The following is an 18,932-nucleotide window of genomic DNA, read 5'->3' as shown; positions in this document are numbered from 1 at the left end:
TTGGGGTTTAGTTATTTCCGAGACACTACTTCTTTCTAAAAATCTCAATGTAGTGACGGAGTTCTGTCAGTTTCCTTAAAGCAGAAAAATGAACATTTCTTGATCATTTATTTAAATTCAATTATTTAATGTTTTTAACTTAAAAAAAGTAAGCATGCAGCTCAGGTTCAGTAAGCATTGTCCATCCGACTTGTTTGAATTTAGTATATGAAAATAGTCACTTCCCTCAATGAAATCTTTGATTTGTTTGAATTAGGATTACATCGGCTACTTATCTTTTGGGGCTATTGTAATAAACATGTTCAAGCTCGTACAGACAGGCGGTCACAGCAGTGGTGTGATGACAGTGCCGTTGCCACTGTGGGCCGAAAAGACTCCCTTTGGGAGCTTCCTTTACGTGCAATCACGAACACGCAGTATTTACTAGAAATTATCATTTGCCAACTGGTATTTTTAAAAGTAGTATAAATATCTTGCTCAAAGCAACAATTTACTAATATTTGAGCATGTTTATAGTAGAATGCACTTCTATGACTCTAGACAGTACAAATACTAGTTCAGCTTTTACTGAAGAGTGATCGTAGTCCTGCACATCCAAGTGATTTCTAGCCAGGGTATGCCTCGCGAAATGAAGTAGCTTCCCTTCCAGGAGGAATGGAACACGACAGGGGCTCTAAGCATAGGGAGCAGAGCTCCAAATGGGGAGTCCTATGGTAATCTCTGCTTTCAAGCCGCTAAGGATGCTGGGGATTCAGGAAGGCTAAAACTTCATTTGGTACACACACACACACACACACACACACACACACACACACACACGGAGCCTTGTCCCGTGGGTTGGCTTTCATGTGAGATAGATCCCCAAGCTGGGAGTTTCATAAAAGGAAAATGAAATTTCCCAAAGGGCAATTTTAACTTGACAGAGACACGCTTTAACGAAGGGGATCAATGCCCTCGAGACAAAGCCTTGGGTAAAGCGCTCAGAAATCTCACATATCACATAGGAAAATGAAGGACTCTCAGCCACTTGTGCTGGTGGCACAAGGCAGCTTCATACGGAGGGCGAGCTGCCGTGTTTCCAGACTGTCCCAGATGCGAGGTTTGCTCTTGGTGGTAGGGTAGGACATCTGCCTGGTCAGAGGGTAAGAGGGAGTTGAGAGTCCTGGGTTTATTATTTTATCTGCAACCAAGAGATGCCTTTGTAAATACACATTTACTGAAAAGCATGAAGAAACCCATTTCTTATTAAATGGTTTCTCTCTTCTTATCCCTGGCTCTATGACGGTTCTTATCAGGAGACCAGAGTCACAGGTTAGAGTCTCAAGTCAAGTCAGGAGGGCAGGGAAGAATACAGTTCTACAGGGGTCACCTGGGAGGCTCATGGGCAAAGTGGAGAGCAAGGCTGATTGCTAGCAGAGGTTGTTCTCCTCTAGGTGGTCACATGCCCCAGGTATTCAATCTCTCCTAGTTCCCTTTCTCTACCCACACCCTCACGACCATCTAGCTCCTCATATGTAACTACTGTTGTAGACATTAGAAATCATCCTCCAACGTCTTCTATATCCAAATGCGAGGTGACCCATGTAAAACGATGTGCAACATAAGCGGTAGGTACTGAGAAGTGTGAATACTCAAAGAAGGGATGCTTACTAAGAAGCAGTGAGCAGTGTGCCTCTCTTTGGGATGATGGGAGAAGAATTTCTATATAAGAGGCCTTGACAGGTGGCAAAGCTTGGAATGAGGCTAGAAGCTGGGGGAAATAATGAATTAATTATGCTCTCCCTTCAGTAACAGCTACTTAACTGGCTACTGAGCACTTTTGTATGCCAAATGGTACTTTAAGTGTATTTCATCAGAGACTGCTGTGTCTTTGACTCTAACTCATTGTTTCTAGAGTTTTTTTCCACTAATGAAGCATCCTTATTAAAACTATCGTGAATACCTTTTTCTCTGTGAATTTCAAACGCACCTGGGGCACTTGAATTCTGGCAGTATTTAATTGGAACAACGGATTCATCAAAGTCCACTTCTAAGGGGACATGTTTTATCACCTAGACTTGATACTTTATTGAAAATTCCTTTGATGTTAGAGATAAGAAAAAAAACCCATGAAATTCTTCCACGCTGCTCAGGAGAAAAAATACTGAGAGATCTAGTGCTGTGGGAAAATTCTGCTTCCAGTCTTCCAGGCTGACTCATCTCTCCCTGTTCAGCCTTGAAAGCTCTGGGGATGCCTTCTTAGTAGATGGTGTTAATGAGTCTGCAGGGAAAAAAGTTGAAAGATCTGAGGGTTTTCTAACAATGTTTAGCTCTCGTTGTTCTCGCTAGAGAACAGTCCTCTCAGAGACAATGTTCTCTGCTTCACAGTAAAAGCCTTTTGAGTCAGTGTCGGAAATGGCTGGCTTCGCTCTACCTACTCTAACACACAGGTGGAGGCATCTTGTCGAGGCACACACTCTGCAAAGCTCAGAGTTAGTCCAATGCAAGGGATATGGAGGAGATGCAGCTGGTTCCCCAAGCAGCATTTCTGCCTTCTGTAAACGGGTTATCTTGGATAAAGCAGCATGGCTTGCTTTAAAGTGCTCTTAAGTTGCTCTCTTTCCTCTAAACTTTTAAAATTGTTTTTATCACACATGTATCTAAAACACAGGAGCTTTTGGGAAGAGCATATATATTATACTATCTGGTACATACAACTGTTTTCAAATATGATACTTACAATTTGACAATCACACTTCCTTTGTATCTTTTTAAAAAAATGCCATCATTAAAAATCATGCCTCAAATGCCAGGCAGTGGTGGCTCATGCTTTTAATCCCAGCACTCAGGAGGCAGAGGCAGGTGGATCTCTGAGTTCGAGGCCAGCCTGGTCTACAGAGTGAGTTTAAGGACAGGCAGGGCTGCACAGAGAAACCCTGTTTCGGGAAAAAAATCATGCCCCAAAGATGATCTCTATTTTAACAGCAACCAAATACAAAATATACTTAGCAATCATAAACAATTATAGGGCTTTTCTTCAAAAATAGACAATATTTATTGTTTTAATTTTTTATTTAAAATTTAGGTTTTAAAATTTTATTTTATGTGTATGATTATTTTGAGTGCATGTATGCATGTACATCATGTATGTGCCTGGTACCAAAAGAGTCCAAAAGAAGGCATCCAGATCCCCTGGAAGTGAAGTTATGGATGGCTGTAAGCCACCATGCGAGTCGTCGAACCAAATCCAGGTCTCCGCAAGAGCAGCAAGTGCTCTTAACTACTGATCACCTCTCCAGCTCTCTTTTTGTTTCTTTAAAATCGAATGTTTATGGTTACATACAGGAAACCAGCTCACAGTGCGACCTCAGTATTCCCCACACTTCCAATTCGAGGACAAGCAATGGAAGTTGTTTTAAAATCTGTTCTTAGAATGTACCAATCATAATAGCCATTTTTTTCTTGTTGAGCACAGGGGGATTAAGGAGGGGTTATTAGAGCTCCTGTATGACTAATTGTTATCATCCTACCGGAGACCAGTTGTTGTGATCTACTGAGGACCCTGCAATGAGCCTATTTGTTGCTGATGTTGTTCCTGTGTGTGTGTGTGTGTGTGTGTGTGTGTGTGTGTGTGAATGTAGAGGCCAGAAGACAATTGTGGCTGTCATTCCTTAATCACCATCCACTTTGCTTTTTGAGACAAGGTCTTTCATTGGCCTGGAGCTCACCAAGGAGAGGAGGCTGGCTGACCTGGGAGCTCTAGGGGTCCTCTGGTCTCCACTTCCTCAGTGCTTGGATAACAAGTATGCTCAAATGAACTTAGGTCCCCCACCTGCTTTCTTATTTGTTCTGGGATAGAAATCAGATCCTCATGCTTGCAAGGCAAACACTTTACCTGCTGCTCTCCACCAAGAAATGTGGACCCAAACATTGCTTTGGCCTTCTGGGAGTGTTGTATAAAGCTGACGTTAGCCCTGCCATGTTCCTGAGCACTCCCAGAGGGGACCTGGCTTAGCCATGGACAAATACCAGAACCATGAGACAAGTAGGCTAGCCACCACCGTGCACATTTGTCAAACAACAGACAAGGCCCATGTACTCCCACCACAGAGGCTCAGTGCTAAGCCTCCTGTCTCAGGAAACAAGGCCACTTCATCCACTAAGATATCAGAGTGCTGGAAATAGTAAGCAAATGTGTGTGTGTAACAGCAATTCAATTTATTAATATACATTTTTCCCTCTAGAGTTTGAGACATTCTGAACATATGACCTTCAGAGACAAACAAATATGAATGTAAATCAGAATTCGATTATGTACAACCAACCTTAGGGCAGACTTTCTGCCTTTGGGAATCTGTTTCATCTTGGTTAACATGAGGATATTAACACCACCTAGAAAGGTGCTTGTTACCATGATGATGATGACTACCTAAGGTAAGGGACACAGAAGCACCAACCAGCTCAGTGTCTGCCGTGTGTAGACACAGTCTTTTCAGAGGGGACTGATTCTGCTTCCTCCTGATTACCACCAACACTTCACTTGCTCTTTCACTTGGAAAGCAAAGTCAATTCATATCCCAAAGAGGTGAGAATACGCCACACATTTACATAAAACAGGTTTTGAAACGTCACCTACAGATCATTAAACATGGAACCTACCTGAATTTTTTCATTGGTGACTGCTTTTCTTGAGCTGTGGCTAGATGGCCGGAATAATAGACTGGGAAAAACATGATGTTCCAGTTGGTTGAAAACCAGGTCATGAAAAAGGGACAGTAAAAATTCTTGTAAGTAATTTTCACAATTTGCGTGGTTCCAACCCAAGATGACGAAACTGACAGGATGATCAACAGTCCCCAGACGGCCTTCAGAACCACGGACGTGCAGGACAGGCAGCGAGCCTTGAGTCTGTTTTCTTGGCTGCTGCTCTCAGGATGAGTCTGTGCTCCATCATCCCCTGAAAACAGGAGAGGAACACAGATGTGGAGGAGCAGGATGTAAAACAGCAATCACATGTGTCGGCTCCTTTAAGAAGATGTATGGGGTTGCAAGCATCAGCATGCCAGAGTTTGTCTTTTCTGTCATCAGAAGAGAACAATGATCCCCAGCTCATCTGTTTTTTTTTTTTAATTTTGCTTTTCTTTTATTTTATAAATACGAAGTGTTTGATTGTATGTCTGTGCCCCACGTGTGTGCAGGGCCAGTGAAGGCTGGAAGAGGGTGTCTAATCCCCTGGAACTGGAGTCACACAGCTAGTCACAAGCCACCATGTGGATGCTGGGAATTGAACCCAGGTCCTCTGGAAGAGCAGTAGCTAGTGCTCTTAATTGCTGAGCCACCTCTAGCACCCCACCCTGAACTCATTCTTTCCATGGTCTTTCCTTTGCAGGGTCTAGTGTGCATCTGGACCCCACCCAGAAGGTAAAGATGCTCATGCATGGGCTGTATGTTACATTGTAGGCATGCTTTGCCTTTAAGAGTGTTTCACACCTTGCCTTCTAAAGACTGTGGCAAGCCTCATCTAGTCCCATGGGGCATATGCGGGGTTTCTGCCTTGTCTCAGAAGCTCTAAGAGGCATCTGAGGCTCTACCAGGTCTCTTCTTCTTCCTCTCTGCGACTAAGACAGAAAGTCCATAATAGACAAAGCTGCTCTTTCAGTCTGTGTGGGGTGGCGGGGAGGGATGAATGCAACTGAATCAAAGCTGCCCTGTATCCACCAACATGAAAAGTCAGTGAGAAGTAAATACTTGTTCGTATCGTCTCCTGAGATCTTTTAAAACTCTTAAACCGAAAGCAGTGCATCCCAAGAACAGAGCAAACCACGACTATACAAAGTCATTTCCCATCTTCTAACAAATTATTGTTCAACTGTGTTTCTGGAAACATAGTAGGCTTTGTTTGAATTTTAACATGGACTAAGAAAATTCAGTGGCACTTTTCACTTTGGAATTGTCAGAACTCTCTGGCGTTGAGAGTCGTCAGTGCCCCTTCTCCTGACGGAAGAAATACGTTAGAAGTGAATTTGTGTACCTCTCTCAGGCAGCTGAGAAGGACACTCTCCTAGCTGAGATCCCATACAGTAGCATCCTGCAGGGACACAGAATTGCCTGCAATATTTTCTTCTGTCTCTAGGAACTTAGCAGAGGCCCAAGACTATACTTGGGGGTGGCAGCAGTGAAGGGCGGGGCTTTTCTCACCCAGCCTTTCTAGAACCTGCCTGAACATGTTCCTACTGCCTGGTGAACCAAGCCTGATGGATTCCCTCCTGCACTCTGGGTTAAAATCTTTATTGGGCAGCAGCTTTTAAGAATAATCTTTGAAAGTGAACTCTTCACTTCAGAATATAAATGCGAGGCACAACAATCACTCTGAAAGTTCTTAGTCTTCTAAATGGTACTGAATTCTTGGGGTCTTGAGTAACGGGAGCTGAAAACTGTCATTCTCTGACTTATTTATTCAATAAACTCTTTGAAGACTCTCAGATCTGGTTCTCTCCTTGCGTCCCAGGGGTTCAAAGGTGAAAGACTTGAGTTTACAGTCTGGTAAAACACACAGGACCCAAGATGACAAGCGCCAGTTCACAGAGAGATGAGGCTGCGTAGAGCAGAGAAACAAATGTGCTCGGGAGAAACTTCCCTAATGCAGAGACATTGAAGTGAGCAAGAAAACAGGATTTCTAGCTAGCTCGCCTGACTACCTCCACATAATACCTGCTTTGGCAACAGTTCTGCAAATGTCCTGTGATTTATGCAGAGATGAGAAGGGGAAAACGAAGATAAATAAAAATGTTAGAATGAGAGACTATTGTGTCAGGAGGCCAGAAAAGAAGCGCAAACCTTCTCAGTACAGATAAAAAGAATGAGGCTTAGGTGAAGGGCTCTGCAAGCCAGTAGAACTCTGGGTCCCTCTGTTCTGAGCACACATTCATTCTAGGCTTTATTCATATACAATAGCTATTCATAAGTTAGGAGCACTCGAGAAGAGGTCCTTCGTTCCGTTTCCTGCCTCATTTTACAATTTACTCACCGCCCCCCCATTAAATCTCATAAATTGTCATTTTTATTCATTAAAACAGTTTAACTCTCTGCTTTGTTTTCACTAGCCAGCTATTATGAATGGTATATGCTGCTGTTATTTTTACCGCTTTTTGAAATTTGAAAGAGATTTTTGCATGTTGGCAGTGCTGAAGGGTCCAATAGAGGAGGCTTTGTGGATGTAAGCCCAAGAGGCACCGAGGGGCTGATCATGGAAGAATCCGGATAGAGTATCTGACATCAGACAGGGAGGGAGCCACTAGCTAAGGGAAGATTCCTCAATGATGGTCCCTGGTGAACAAACCCTCCCAGACAGAGAAGGAACTTGTTTGTTTGTTTGTTTTTCCTTTCTGGGGAGGTAGATGTGTGGTCATTTGATGAGAAGATAGGAAATGAATATGAACTTGGGACTTTAGAGTACTATTTGAGACAGGAAATAAGGTGTCCACGACTAACTAGTCGTAGTCTTTAGCAGCAACTGGTGAATCTGGCTGTATCTAGAAAGTCAGGCCTTGCCGGGAAGCTCATGGGCATGGCTGAGATCCCTCTAGCAACCCAGTAACCCAGGAGTTAGTGAGTGGTCAGGTGGATGTGGGAAAGGCTAAAGGTGTCAAGTGATCAGAAAATGCTGCACAGGAACTTGGGAAGATTGGATGGGTGCCAGGGACCAGTAGTCCTGACAGATACAAAAGCACAGTGTGTGATTTTGCTGAGGTTTTCATTCTCTTTAGACTGGACGCAGAATGTTATCACTGAAACCCAGAGCTGAGCTAAAAGATGCTGGGGTTGGCACTTGAAGATGAGAAAAATGAACTACCTTGTGAATTTCACCAGAGGTCCTTGACTGACTATGATAGAAGTTTTTTCCACAATAGATTTTGGAGTTTGGTTCTCTGTGACACTGTGTATCCCTAATAAATTGCATCTCCCTGTGTCCTAACTTCTCCCTCTTTCCATTTGATTAACCATCCCTGCACTTACTCTTAAGAGTCTAGGAAACACCTCTGACCTCTGTGCCCAAGGCACTATTTCCCCCGGCTGTCTAGCTACTCAAGAGGAAATCACCCACGTACCTGACCTGCTCTGTCTCTCAACTCTGTGTCCACAAAATCCAGAGGCTCCTCGGCTCTGAAGTTCAAGAATAGGAGCAGAAGAATCTTCAGTGACAGATAGAGGGGACAGTTGCCTGCTGATGCTGCTGTGTGACGTGGGGCAGTTGGATCCTGGTTTGCATCGAGTAACTGACGATCTGGAGGTACCTGGAAAGACAGAGCGCACACCAGTTTGAGAACTTCTGAGCAGAAAAGTCAGAAGTGACTTCAAATTCCTTGGCACTCAAGTACATGACCATGACAGTCCTAATGAACTCATTTCTAATCTGGAAAGGAATCCCCAGGAAGGAAATGCATGGGAGGCTCTAGGTCTCTAAAGGCATTTTTTTTTTTTTGATAGAGTTATTCACTGGAGGTGAGTATTAGAAGATGATGCTTGTATGGAAAGTTGCATTCTGAATTAAATCTGCTCACACAGCCCAACAGTTAATTTAAGGAGAGCAAACCACTGTGTGAGACCTGCTTTCACCTCTTTTCCTTCCTTAAGTGGCAAACGGCCAATGGCATCCCCTATCAAAGGCCACCCTATGCTTTTCTACCAGTCTGACTGCTAACGTTCAGTCTCACCTGTAGTCTTTGTCCAATGTGGTAGATGAAAACAGCCTTCAGAACGCCCCCTCCACCCTAATATCCCACGCCTCTTCTCATCAATGTTCCATCTATCCCCAACGCAGGATGCGCTTCGTGGGTCTGTGACCGGAACAGTTGTGTAGGAACTCAAAGGAGTCTATTCCAACAATCACTACAAGCGAACTTTTGACTCTCCCACTCCAAAGGTGCCTTTGGCAACCTTACAACATAAATATTGGTACATTACTATTGACAAGACTCCAGCTGTCATTTGAACACCACTTGTTTCATCACTAATGTCCCTTTTCTGTTCCAGTATTTCATCCAGGATGCCATGTTACATCCAGTCACCGTATCGCCTTAGCTACCTGTGGTCTGCGATGATTTCTCATTTTCCCTAGTTTTAAATAATTTTGACAGTTTTGAGGAGTGATGATAAATTGTTTTGTAGAATTTCCCTCAAGTGAGATTTTTCCCTGTGGGTTTTTTTTCTTTTCATGATAATGTTGGGGATATGGGTTTGGGATATAATGGAGAGATGGAGTATCTTTTTTGTTATCAGTCATGTATGCTACTTGTATGACATCAGTGATGATGCTATGTCCACTTGTCAAGGTGGGAGTTGTTAGGTTTCTTCTTTTTTTTTTTTTAAACAGAAAATATTTCTTCTACAATTTTATTTATTTATTTTATGTGTCTGGGTTTTTGTCTGCATGTGTGTCTGTGCACCACGTACATGTTGTCTTAGGGTTTTTATTGCTGTGAAGGGACAAAATGATGACAGCAACGCTTATAAGGAAAACATTTGATTGGGATGGCTTGCTTACAGTTTCAGAGGTTCAGTCCATTATCATCATGATGGGGTACATGGTGGCATGTAGGCAGACATGGTACTGGAGAAGTAGCTGAGAGTCCTACATCTTGCAGGCAATAGGAAGTCAACTGAGACACTTGGTGGTATCTTGAGTATAAGAATCCCCAAAGCCCACACCCACAGTGACACACTTTCTCCAACAAAGCTATACCCACTCCAACAAAGCCAAATTCCTGACAGTGCCATTCCCTATGAGATTATGGGGGCCAATTACATTCAAGCTACCACATGTGTCTGGTGCCTGCAGAGATGAGAAGGGTGTATCAGATCCTTTGGACCTGGAGATAGGTATAGTTGTGAGCTGCTGTATGGGTACTGGGAATTGAACCCAGGTCTTCTGGAGAAAAAACCAGAGCTCTTAACTGCTGAACCATCTCACCACACCCAATTTGTCAGGTTTCTTGTTCTGTCTTCTTGTGCTCTTGTTTCATAGCCAGTGACTAAGTCCTGCCACTCTATGGGATGATAGATAGAGGGTTCAAGCCACTTTCTAGAGGGTTTTACATTGACGATTTGGAATTCTTTGATAAATAGAAATTTTCTCTTTTCATTCACTCATTTACTTATTCAACAACTTGTAGTGGTATGGACTTATATATATTTATCTCATACTTTAAGTCATGACCAAATTTGCATTGTTGACTCTTGCTCAAACCACTCACAAGCAAAATGAGCTGCTGAGTCTCATTGACATGCTCTCATCACTTTGTTTATTTTTATGCTCCTCTTTACCTCTTGGTACTACAAGACTCTCTCTCTGGGCTTGTCTTTTTTTTGTGTGTCCCTCTCTTAGAATGGATTCTTATCTTCTTGAAAAATGATGTCTAAAAACCAGTGTCTCATTGTGAATGAGTTGAATGTTATTGGGTTCTTCTGTCTCTAAGCCTTCTCAGTTGTCAGAACTAGAAAACATGTGTACACATGTCAAGTTAAGAATATATGTGTATGCATATATATGTACATATGTATCCACTAGTTAAACCTGTATCTATGTAACTTATAGTTTATATGTTTTCTAAAATTTGGGTAAGATGTTCTATGCATAGTGTAACTGTGAACAGCACTTGTTGGTTCCAATAAGGATTCACCAAAGTGATTAGATACAGAATATGAAAATCAACTTAGACCTGTGTATACCAAAATAGATATACAGCCCTCTTCACTCTTTGGACATTTGTATTTGCTCTTCATAGAAAGGCATGAGCTCCTTTATCACCAGTGGGGAGCAGAGCATCATTCTCTTTGTGCCATGGCAGCCCTGTCTTGATGTGATTCTTCTAAGATGGTAGAAATGTCTAATGAAAACTGGACTCTTGAACTCTCAGTGACATCCTTGTTTAATTTGGCTTTGGATTTATCATGCTGTATACTAGTTGATAACCATGAAAATCATCAGACTTGTAGCTGACAGGTAGCAGTATCAAAGAAAAGGGAAGTTTGTATTCCTCAGCTCTCAAGAGCTAACAAGAACTAGTCAGAAGTGTATAAGTACAGCCTTTACTCTGTGTCAGTTCTATATCTAGGCATATCCGCCCATCTTTTCCTTCTCTTTTTCTTTTTTAATCTTGGAAGAATGAATAGAGATGTCTAAAGATTCAGTTAGCTGTATCATCTATTATATTACTAAGTGTCTCAAGCTGCTCTGACTAAAGTGTATTATTTAATAGTTAATTAAAATGTAGAGATGCCTTGTCTTATTGTATATTGTTTAGTCATGTCTGGTTACTGTCTCTTGGAGGCCTGCTCCTTTCTGAAGGGAAATGGAGAGGGAGTGAATCTAGAAGAGAGGGGAGATGTGTGTAGGGGAATCTGGGAGATGTGGAGGGAGGAGAATCTGTGGTCAGGATGTATTATATGAGAGAAGAAGCTATTTAAAAAGCAATAATCAGAGTATCACTTGAGATGCAACAGAGCATTATAAATAAATCACATCTACTTTCTATGCCACCAAGTGCCTGGGTGGAAGCAGGGTTTGCAAACACATGTGTAATACCCACTCTGATAGGCACCGAGAAGAAGCTGTGTTAGGAGTGCTGGGCTGGGAGTCAATCTCCTAGTAGTCAGGCCAGGTATTTTCTCTATTCTCTCTTTAAGACATGAGCCATAGTAGTAGGGACATTACGGGTCATTTTTCATATCTATCCAGGCTGGAGAATATTTTTCCATTTGCAGTGATGGGACTTTGCATGCTCCCAAATTAAATTTGGTTCCACAGATGGTTATTAAGTATCTATTATTAAGTAGGTTTGTGGCAGGGGCAAAGTCAGACAACTGAAGGATACATAACCCATGCCTACATGGAGCTCTCAACTCAATATTAAAGTTAGATAGGTAACCAATTAACCATAACTTTATGTGAACTGTAGACTAAGAGGGGAGTGAATCTGTGTCAAGCATGGAGCAGGAAAGGCTTTGTGGTTACAGCAAAAGTGGCCTTGGAGAATGGCCAACACATCACCAGGCAGAGTTTTAAGCTGAGGACTGGGCTACGTAGTTAGAAGAGATTGAATACTGGGATACGTGAAATATATATCATGGGTTCTTACAGCAAATGACCAACTCTAAGATTCTGATGTAAGAGCACAAAAGAGCACGGGAATCCTGGTTTTCTGCCTTCACTTGTTTCTTGAAAAGGAAGTTCTGCCCAACTGAGATCAAAACAGCAGGTAGTAGTTAAAAGCCCAGGCTGTCTGAATCTGGGGAGAGCGGGTAAGAAGCTAGGCTCAGCAACATCTAAGTGTAGATACTGAGCCCTATGTAGCCATGTGAGTCTCCATCCTTCTGTTTCCTCTTCCGGTTGGATTCCATGGCTCACAGGAAGTACTCAGTAAGCATAGGTGGTGGTGGTGGTGGTGACTAACAATGAGCAGGGGAAAATAGTGACCCACAGTGGACTTTCAAGAACACTGACTTCATGCATTAGAAATCCCCTCTAAACTAGGTGAGGAAAAAGGGGAGTTTTTAGTTTGGCAACCCAGGGACCGAATAGCTAAGATGTCCCTGAAGCAGGAACAGCTGGACCCAGCTATGCTACCATCTCTTCACATTGTTAGTGTTCTTTGTAGTGTCAGACTCCATTTCTTCTCATTTAGCTGAGGCTTGTCTCATCTGCAGAAAACGGCAAACTTCCAGATTTTCATTCTCACCGCTTTAGGCTTCTGAGAGAAATGTAGTGATCCAGAGTAAAAAAAAAATCTAGAGGAATGTCTTTGTATTATCTGACTTCTTGTCTACTTACACGGCTGGTAGTGAGGATATTGTAAAAAATCTCCCAGAAAAGACTGGAAAGTGCTGGGCAGAGGGTTCCATAGGGATCTACTCCAGGGTGTTCAAAGCCGAAGGAAAATAGTCTCAACTACTGACTGAGTGAAGCAATTGCTTGAGTGTGTTGAATGTGAGGTGTGGTGTTTTCAGATAAATGGAAAAGCCAAGCTGATAAAGAATAACTAGAAAAAAAGGTTTTGGAAAGCACCGTGAGTAAAATGCAAAGAGCTAGGGCAGTTTCTGTGTGAACCAAGATATGGAAGATAATAGACCAAATTTGTAGTTATCATTTAAATCAAGGACCCTGCCATCTGCCTTTATATCCCATGGGCACAAAAAGCCAATGAAAAGTATGGCCTCACAAAACATTCCTCTGAGCAGATCTGGAAACCTGACCTTAACTCTCCCCTAAATTATTAGGTAATTATCATGTGCAGATTTGGTGCCAGGGAGCATCAACCTCCTTCCCTCACAGCTCCTTGAATTGTGTTAATTACCTCATACATGTCCATTATCTACCTGGAAGATTAGATTCTTTGGTGGATGGTTCTTCTAACAAACTCTTTCAAATAACGTGTTAATTGTGAAACCGACTTTGAGATTTCCAAACAATTTTGATGGCTGGAAGAGCTGTAGTCTTTTTCATGACGATGTTAGATCAACAAACAAACATGGAGAGCAGAAATAGAATTCTATACCTTTTAATTGTGTTAGTTGACAGTCATAATTATCTGACTTTTTTCTCAAAGCAAGATATGAGAATTCAACAAAACATTCGGTGGAAAGCTATATTTCATAAAAGAAGTCATCTGTGTGCTAGAGCATTGCTTAAAAATCATACTACTTTTTGAGAAGATGCAAATTCAGTTCCCATCACCTATGTTGGGCAGCTCACAACTATCTGTAACTCCAGCTCCATGGGTTGTTATCTGACACCCTCTTCTGACCTCTGCAGGCACCAGCACACATATCTACACACACCCCAGCACACATACACACATAATTAAAAATAAATCTTAAAAAATAATTTGTGCTGAATTTTATATTTGAAAAATATTCAACTGTAGTAGGATCATTGTCATTAGTATTGGTTAGGCGTTTATAAAAGTTTTCATGGGGTTTGTCTAAGGGTTACCTTGTTCTTAGGTAAACACATAACATTAGAGTTATTAAAAAGAGTTGTCCCAGGAGGTGGCCCACACATAGGTAATACTACAACTTTTCATTTTGATCTATTTTATTTATTTATTTGTTCATTCATTCATTCATTCACTCACTATTTATGTTTTTGGTGCTGGAAGTCAAACCCAGGACCTTGGGCATAGCATGCTAATGCTTTACCTATGAACTACATTCCCAGCTCAGTACTATGTTCTCTAAGAAACCAAAACTTCCTAGCCCCAGTTCTATCTATTATACTTGTTACATGCTCTTCACCTCCTATAGAGGATGATTTTTATTCATTGTATAAAAAAATCTTGTTAAAACATCTGCTGTTTATATCATTGTCTGTATTTTTGTAGGTTTTATATGTTTTATGTTTAAGAAGTTTTTCAAGATTTGTTAATTATCTTACTTCAAATGATAAGTGTCTAACCAAAAAGCTAGGTTTTCAAGATACATATTTGAAAGATTTGGGTACTCAAACATTTAAAAAAGCATTTTGATTGTTAATATTTTTCCTAAAATATGTATATGAAAGAAAACCAATAGACTACTCCCACTATGCCTATTTCATCCTTAAAATAGTGTTCTTTTATTCTTTCTAGAATATGATACATCTTGTGTATCTATGGTTGACTTTAATACCAAAGAGTTAGTACTACTACTGATTTTTGTGACATAAAAATAAAATGCCTAGCATATGCTTAACACCTACTATGTGCCAAGAAGCTTCACATACACTATCTCCAGGGGTTTCAACAACACTGCAGGATGGATTTTACTATCCCCATTTTACAGATGGGGATGATGAATCTCTAACAGCTCAGGCACGAATCAGCGATTAGTCAAAAATCCCATTTCTTTAGTATAGTTTCCAGCTCATCAGATCAGTTTTGTTAAGCCACTTCTATACGTGAGGAGCTGGTGATCTTGGAAAAATGACTGAGAACCTTTTCTGCCTGGGTGTTAAATTCTAGCCATTGGTAGCATAGGGAAGGGTTTGGAGAGGATGAGAGCTTGAAGAGCTGCCAACATTGGTGAGGTCCAGATCCTCACAAGCCAGCCTTGCTTCTGTGAATCACACGCTTGCTTTGCATTAGGTGACACACTGACTTTCTTCTATAATGACTGGGCCTCTGTCTCCTCTCCCCTGGAGTCCTGACTGCCTCCTATCCTAAACCAGATTGCTCATTCACACACAGGGCTTTGTAAAGGCACCTGTAATTCTTATGTGCCTTACAACATCACAACCACCCTCATGCAATGCCACCATTGCTCACCAACCTTGGGAGATACTACTGGTTCTAGAAAACCTCTGCTTACAAATTTGTTCCTGGAGGTTTTCTGGAACACTTTCTTTTCCAAATGACCCTATTGAATTTCTTGATTGATAGATTTGACAGAACATTAATAAAGCAGCCTCATCATTCATTATTAGTCCAAAGCTCAGATCAAGAGAAACCTTTGTCTCTTGGCCTGTTTCTGTGATGACCTGGTAGTCATTATGACTGACACCTAATGTGGGCCTGGCTGTGCCTTAGCCCTCTGCTAACTGCAGGGAGGAACAAGAAGGCATGGTGCTTGCCCTCATTTCGTTATGGTCCAGGAGGGGAAAAGCCAATTACAGAAGCAATTTTTGTAAAGTGAGCTAAATGCCAAGTGGGTGGAAAAGCTAGTCTCCGGGAGCCAATTCATGGCATAGTCCCTTGCCAATGCTAATGGTCCACAAATATCTTCTCTTTTAGGAGCTGAGCTTTTAAGCCAGATGCCTATGTATCAGTTTACAAAATATTTATGCCTTGCTCATGAGCAGGGGAAAAAAAGGATAGACACACCTGCCAGGGGAAGAGCTAATGGTGTTTATACAGACATCAGTCACCCTAGGAGGAATGCTGGACAGAAGCTGGCAGAAGAAGCTGCTTAGGCAGTCCTTCTGTGGGTTAAGACACAATAGAAATAGAACTGTATTGCAGTTCTGCCACCGAGGACAACAGGAAAAGCTAAATGTCCAGCATTAGGCCATATTCATAATCATTATGGACACCTACTCATACCAGGTGGGTAGGCAGAAATAGCCTTTGAACCCAAACCCACTTGACAAGTCTGACACACAGAGAAACTTAGTTTCAGTTCCTGTTGCTGTGATAGAATGCACTGACAAAGACAGCTTAAGGAGAACAGTTGTTTCAGCTCACAACTCCAGGTTACAGTCCATCTTGGCGGGGGAAGTCAAGTCATTAGGAGCTTGATACAGCTGGACACAATAGAGCCACAGACAGAAGAAGACAAAAATGGATGTATGCTTGCATATATATGCTTGATTTCTTCATGTCATATAGTCTAGAATCCCTTATCTAGGGAATGGACCTACCACAATTAAGATGGGTCTTGTCATATCAATTAAAGATGTAATCAGGATAACCCACCACAGGCACGTTCGGCGGTCTGTCTCTAATGTAATTTTAGAGTTTTGTAGACAATACTAACCACCACAGGAATCTTCCCCACTTGGTGATATCCCATTTTCCCCATCAAAACTGATCTTAAGGCCTAACTATCTGGGCCCACTGTCCACTACTTGTCTCATGATACCAGCCCCTCCAATTATTCTGTCTCTCCCCATTTTTTCACATTGCAGAAGAGTCTTCCAGGAACCCAAATATGACTGTTCTATTTCTGTGTTAAATCCATTCAAATGGCAGTGGGTGGGGGTTATCTTGGTTACATTGTTAATTGATGTGGGGAAACACATCTTAATTGTGGGCAGAGCTATTCCCTGAGCAAAGATTGTGAATATGACTCAGTGGTAAAGTACTTGCTTTATACAATTATAAGGGCCTGCAGTTGAATCTTTGGACCATTGGTATGGTGGTGTGTGCTTATAATCTTAGGGAATAAAAGAGGGGGTGTGGAGAAAGGCAGATCCCTGGAAGCTCATGAGCTCGCTAGCCCGGCTTACTTGGTGAAGGTCTAGCCAATCAGAAATCCTATTTCAGACAAATGTGGAGAGCACGTGGAGACTATACACCTGAGGTTGCCTTCTGACTTCCACACCTGTGCTGTGCCCCATGTACCTGCACCCATGTGGGTACACACACACACACACATACACACACACACACACACACACACACACACAATTAGTTTCTACCTGAGACATCTAAATTGGCAAAACACCATTCACAAAGCTAGGAGGACCTGTTTTGAGGAAGGATGCTGAAATGTGGTCTTAGATACTACACAAAGCTCATCCATAGGAAGATGACCAGGGGGGCGACAGCACTAGAGTCCATGAGACACATTTGGGCTCAAGTGTAGGAGTCATAGCATAGTAACACATGATAGTAGCTGTGAGAACAGCCATGAGGTGAACTGTACTTGCTTCTCTTTCCAGTCACATGGTGAAAACCTAACCCCCAGAACCTGAAACTATGACTTTCTTCTGAGACAGTAAGAGGCAACCAAATTACAATGAGGACACAGGACTGGGCCTCATTCCATATAACTGATGACTTTATTAAAAAAGAGATAGCCCACACCATACTTGGAGGGAGGACCCCATGTGAAGAAGGAAGAGATATGGCTGATACTTCCACAAGTCAAAGGATACCCAAATGTCCAAGAAACCACCTGAGGCTAAGCAAGCAACTTTGAACTGGACACCACTCTCATGGTCTCTGTAGAGAATAACCCTGTAAATAGCTTGACTTAAGAACAGTGAGACAGTAGATCTTGGCGGGTTAATGCATTGAGTTTGTAGTACTTTGTTATGGCAGTCCAAGAACATTAACAAATAGGTAGATGAGGCCATTTCAAGGGAAAATGTTAACTGAGGAATGCAGATGAGTAAAGCTGAGGCCTCCTAGAAGCCACAAGGTAAGTGGTAGCTGTGTAGATTAGTTTTATGTGAGTGTGACACAAACTAGAGTCATTTGGGAAGAGGGACTCTCAATTGAGAAAATGACTCCATGAGATTAGCCTTTGGGCAAGTCTGTGAAGCATTTTTTTTTTTTAAATTAATGATTGATGTGTGAGGACCCAGGCCACTGTGGGCAGTGGTACTCCTGGGAAGGTGGTCATGAGTTGTATAAGAAAGAAGGCTGAGCATTCCATCGAGCAGACCACCAAGCAGCATTCCTCAGTGGCCTCTGCTTCAGTTCCTGTCTCCAGGTTCATGTCTTGAGTTCCTGCCCTGACTTCCTTCATGATGGATTGAAGCTGTAAGGTGAAACACCCTTCATCCAGCCCCCTCAGTTTCTCTTGCCTATGATATTTATCCCATCAATAGACATCCTAAGACTTCAGCAAACCTAAGATAAAGGTACCCAGAAGGGTCAGGAGAGGGGAAGCATACTGTGTAAGAGGATAGGAGAAGGTAGCTTTCTTAGAAGAAAGTTAATCCTTATTCACAGTGCAAGGGACTTACGACAATCAGCGTGGTTGTGTGATTTTGCAGGAGACAGTGTAGACTGTTTTTTAACTTCTTTGGCATTTTCCTACCTAGAATGCAGGGGAGCCGAGTAGGGGTTTTGCCATCTCTCGGCTCCCATGGCTGTTGTAAAGCGTTCATCAAAATCCCCACCACAATGATCATTTCTTGGCTGAAGATGAGGGGAAAAGATATCACAGGATTTGTTCTGTTCCTCTGGTAAGCAAACAGGGGTAAATTATCTCCTGGGAGCGGTGTAAGTCAGCCATGTGAGGCAAATTACAGCAGCTATGCAAGTGTTAGGATGCTTAATGTGCTGTTACTGACAACTGAGTGTAATATAAAGGTTTCCTTTTACAGTGTCATTATGCACGCTGTCCTCTTGAAATCTTACATTTCTCTGCTGGAGTGAAAGATAATTCTTCTGATGCTCACACTGTCTAGGAGACAACTTAAATTTGCAACTGTGATCCTGGAACAAAATGAAAGCTACCGTTCATATTAT

The 18,932-nt window shown here is 42.1% G+C and overlaps 1 protein-coding gene across 1 annotated transcript in view; it reads right to left on the bottom strand.

Moving 5' to 3' along the window:
* Nucleotides 1-18,932, bottom strand: part of Slc35f4 (solute carrier family 35 member F4) — a 234,811-nt gene that overhangs the window by 16,601 nt on the left and 199,278 nt on the right. The window contains exons 2-3 of the mRNA XM_059274497.1: nt 8,088-8,273; nt 4,639-4,936 (exon numbers count right to left, since the gene is read on the bottom strand). Coding sequence (XP_059130480.1) covers nt 4,639-4,936; nt 8,088-8,273 — 484 coding nt within the window. The remainder of the gene's footprint in view (nt 1-4,638; nt 4,937-8,087; nt 8,274-18,932) is intronic.

Source organism: Peromyscus eremicus, chromosome 9 (genome assembly GCF_949786415.1).
Source record: "Peromyscus eremicus chromosome 9, PerEre_H2_v1, whole genome shotgun sequence".
NCBI classification, from domain to species: Eukaryota; Metazoa; Chordata; class Mammalia; order Rodentia; family Cricetidae; genus Peromyscus; species Peromyscus eremicus.
Note: the sequence above shows the minus strand (reverse complement) of the source record. Positions and strands in the feature narration are given on the sequence as shown.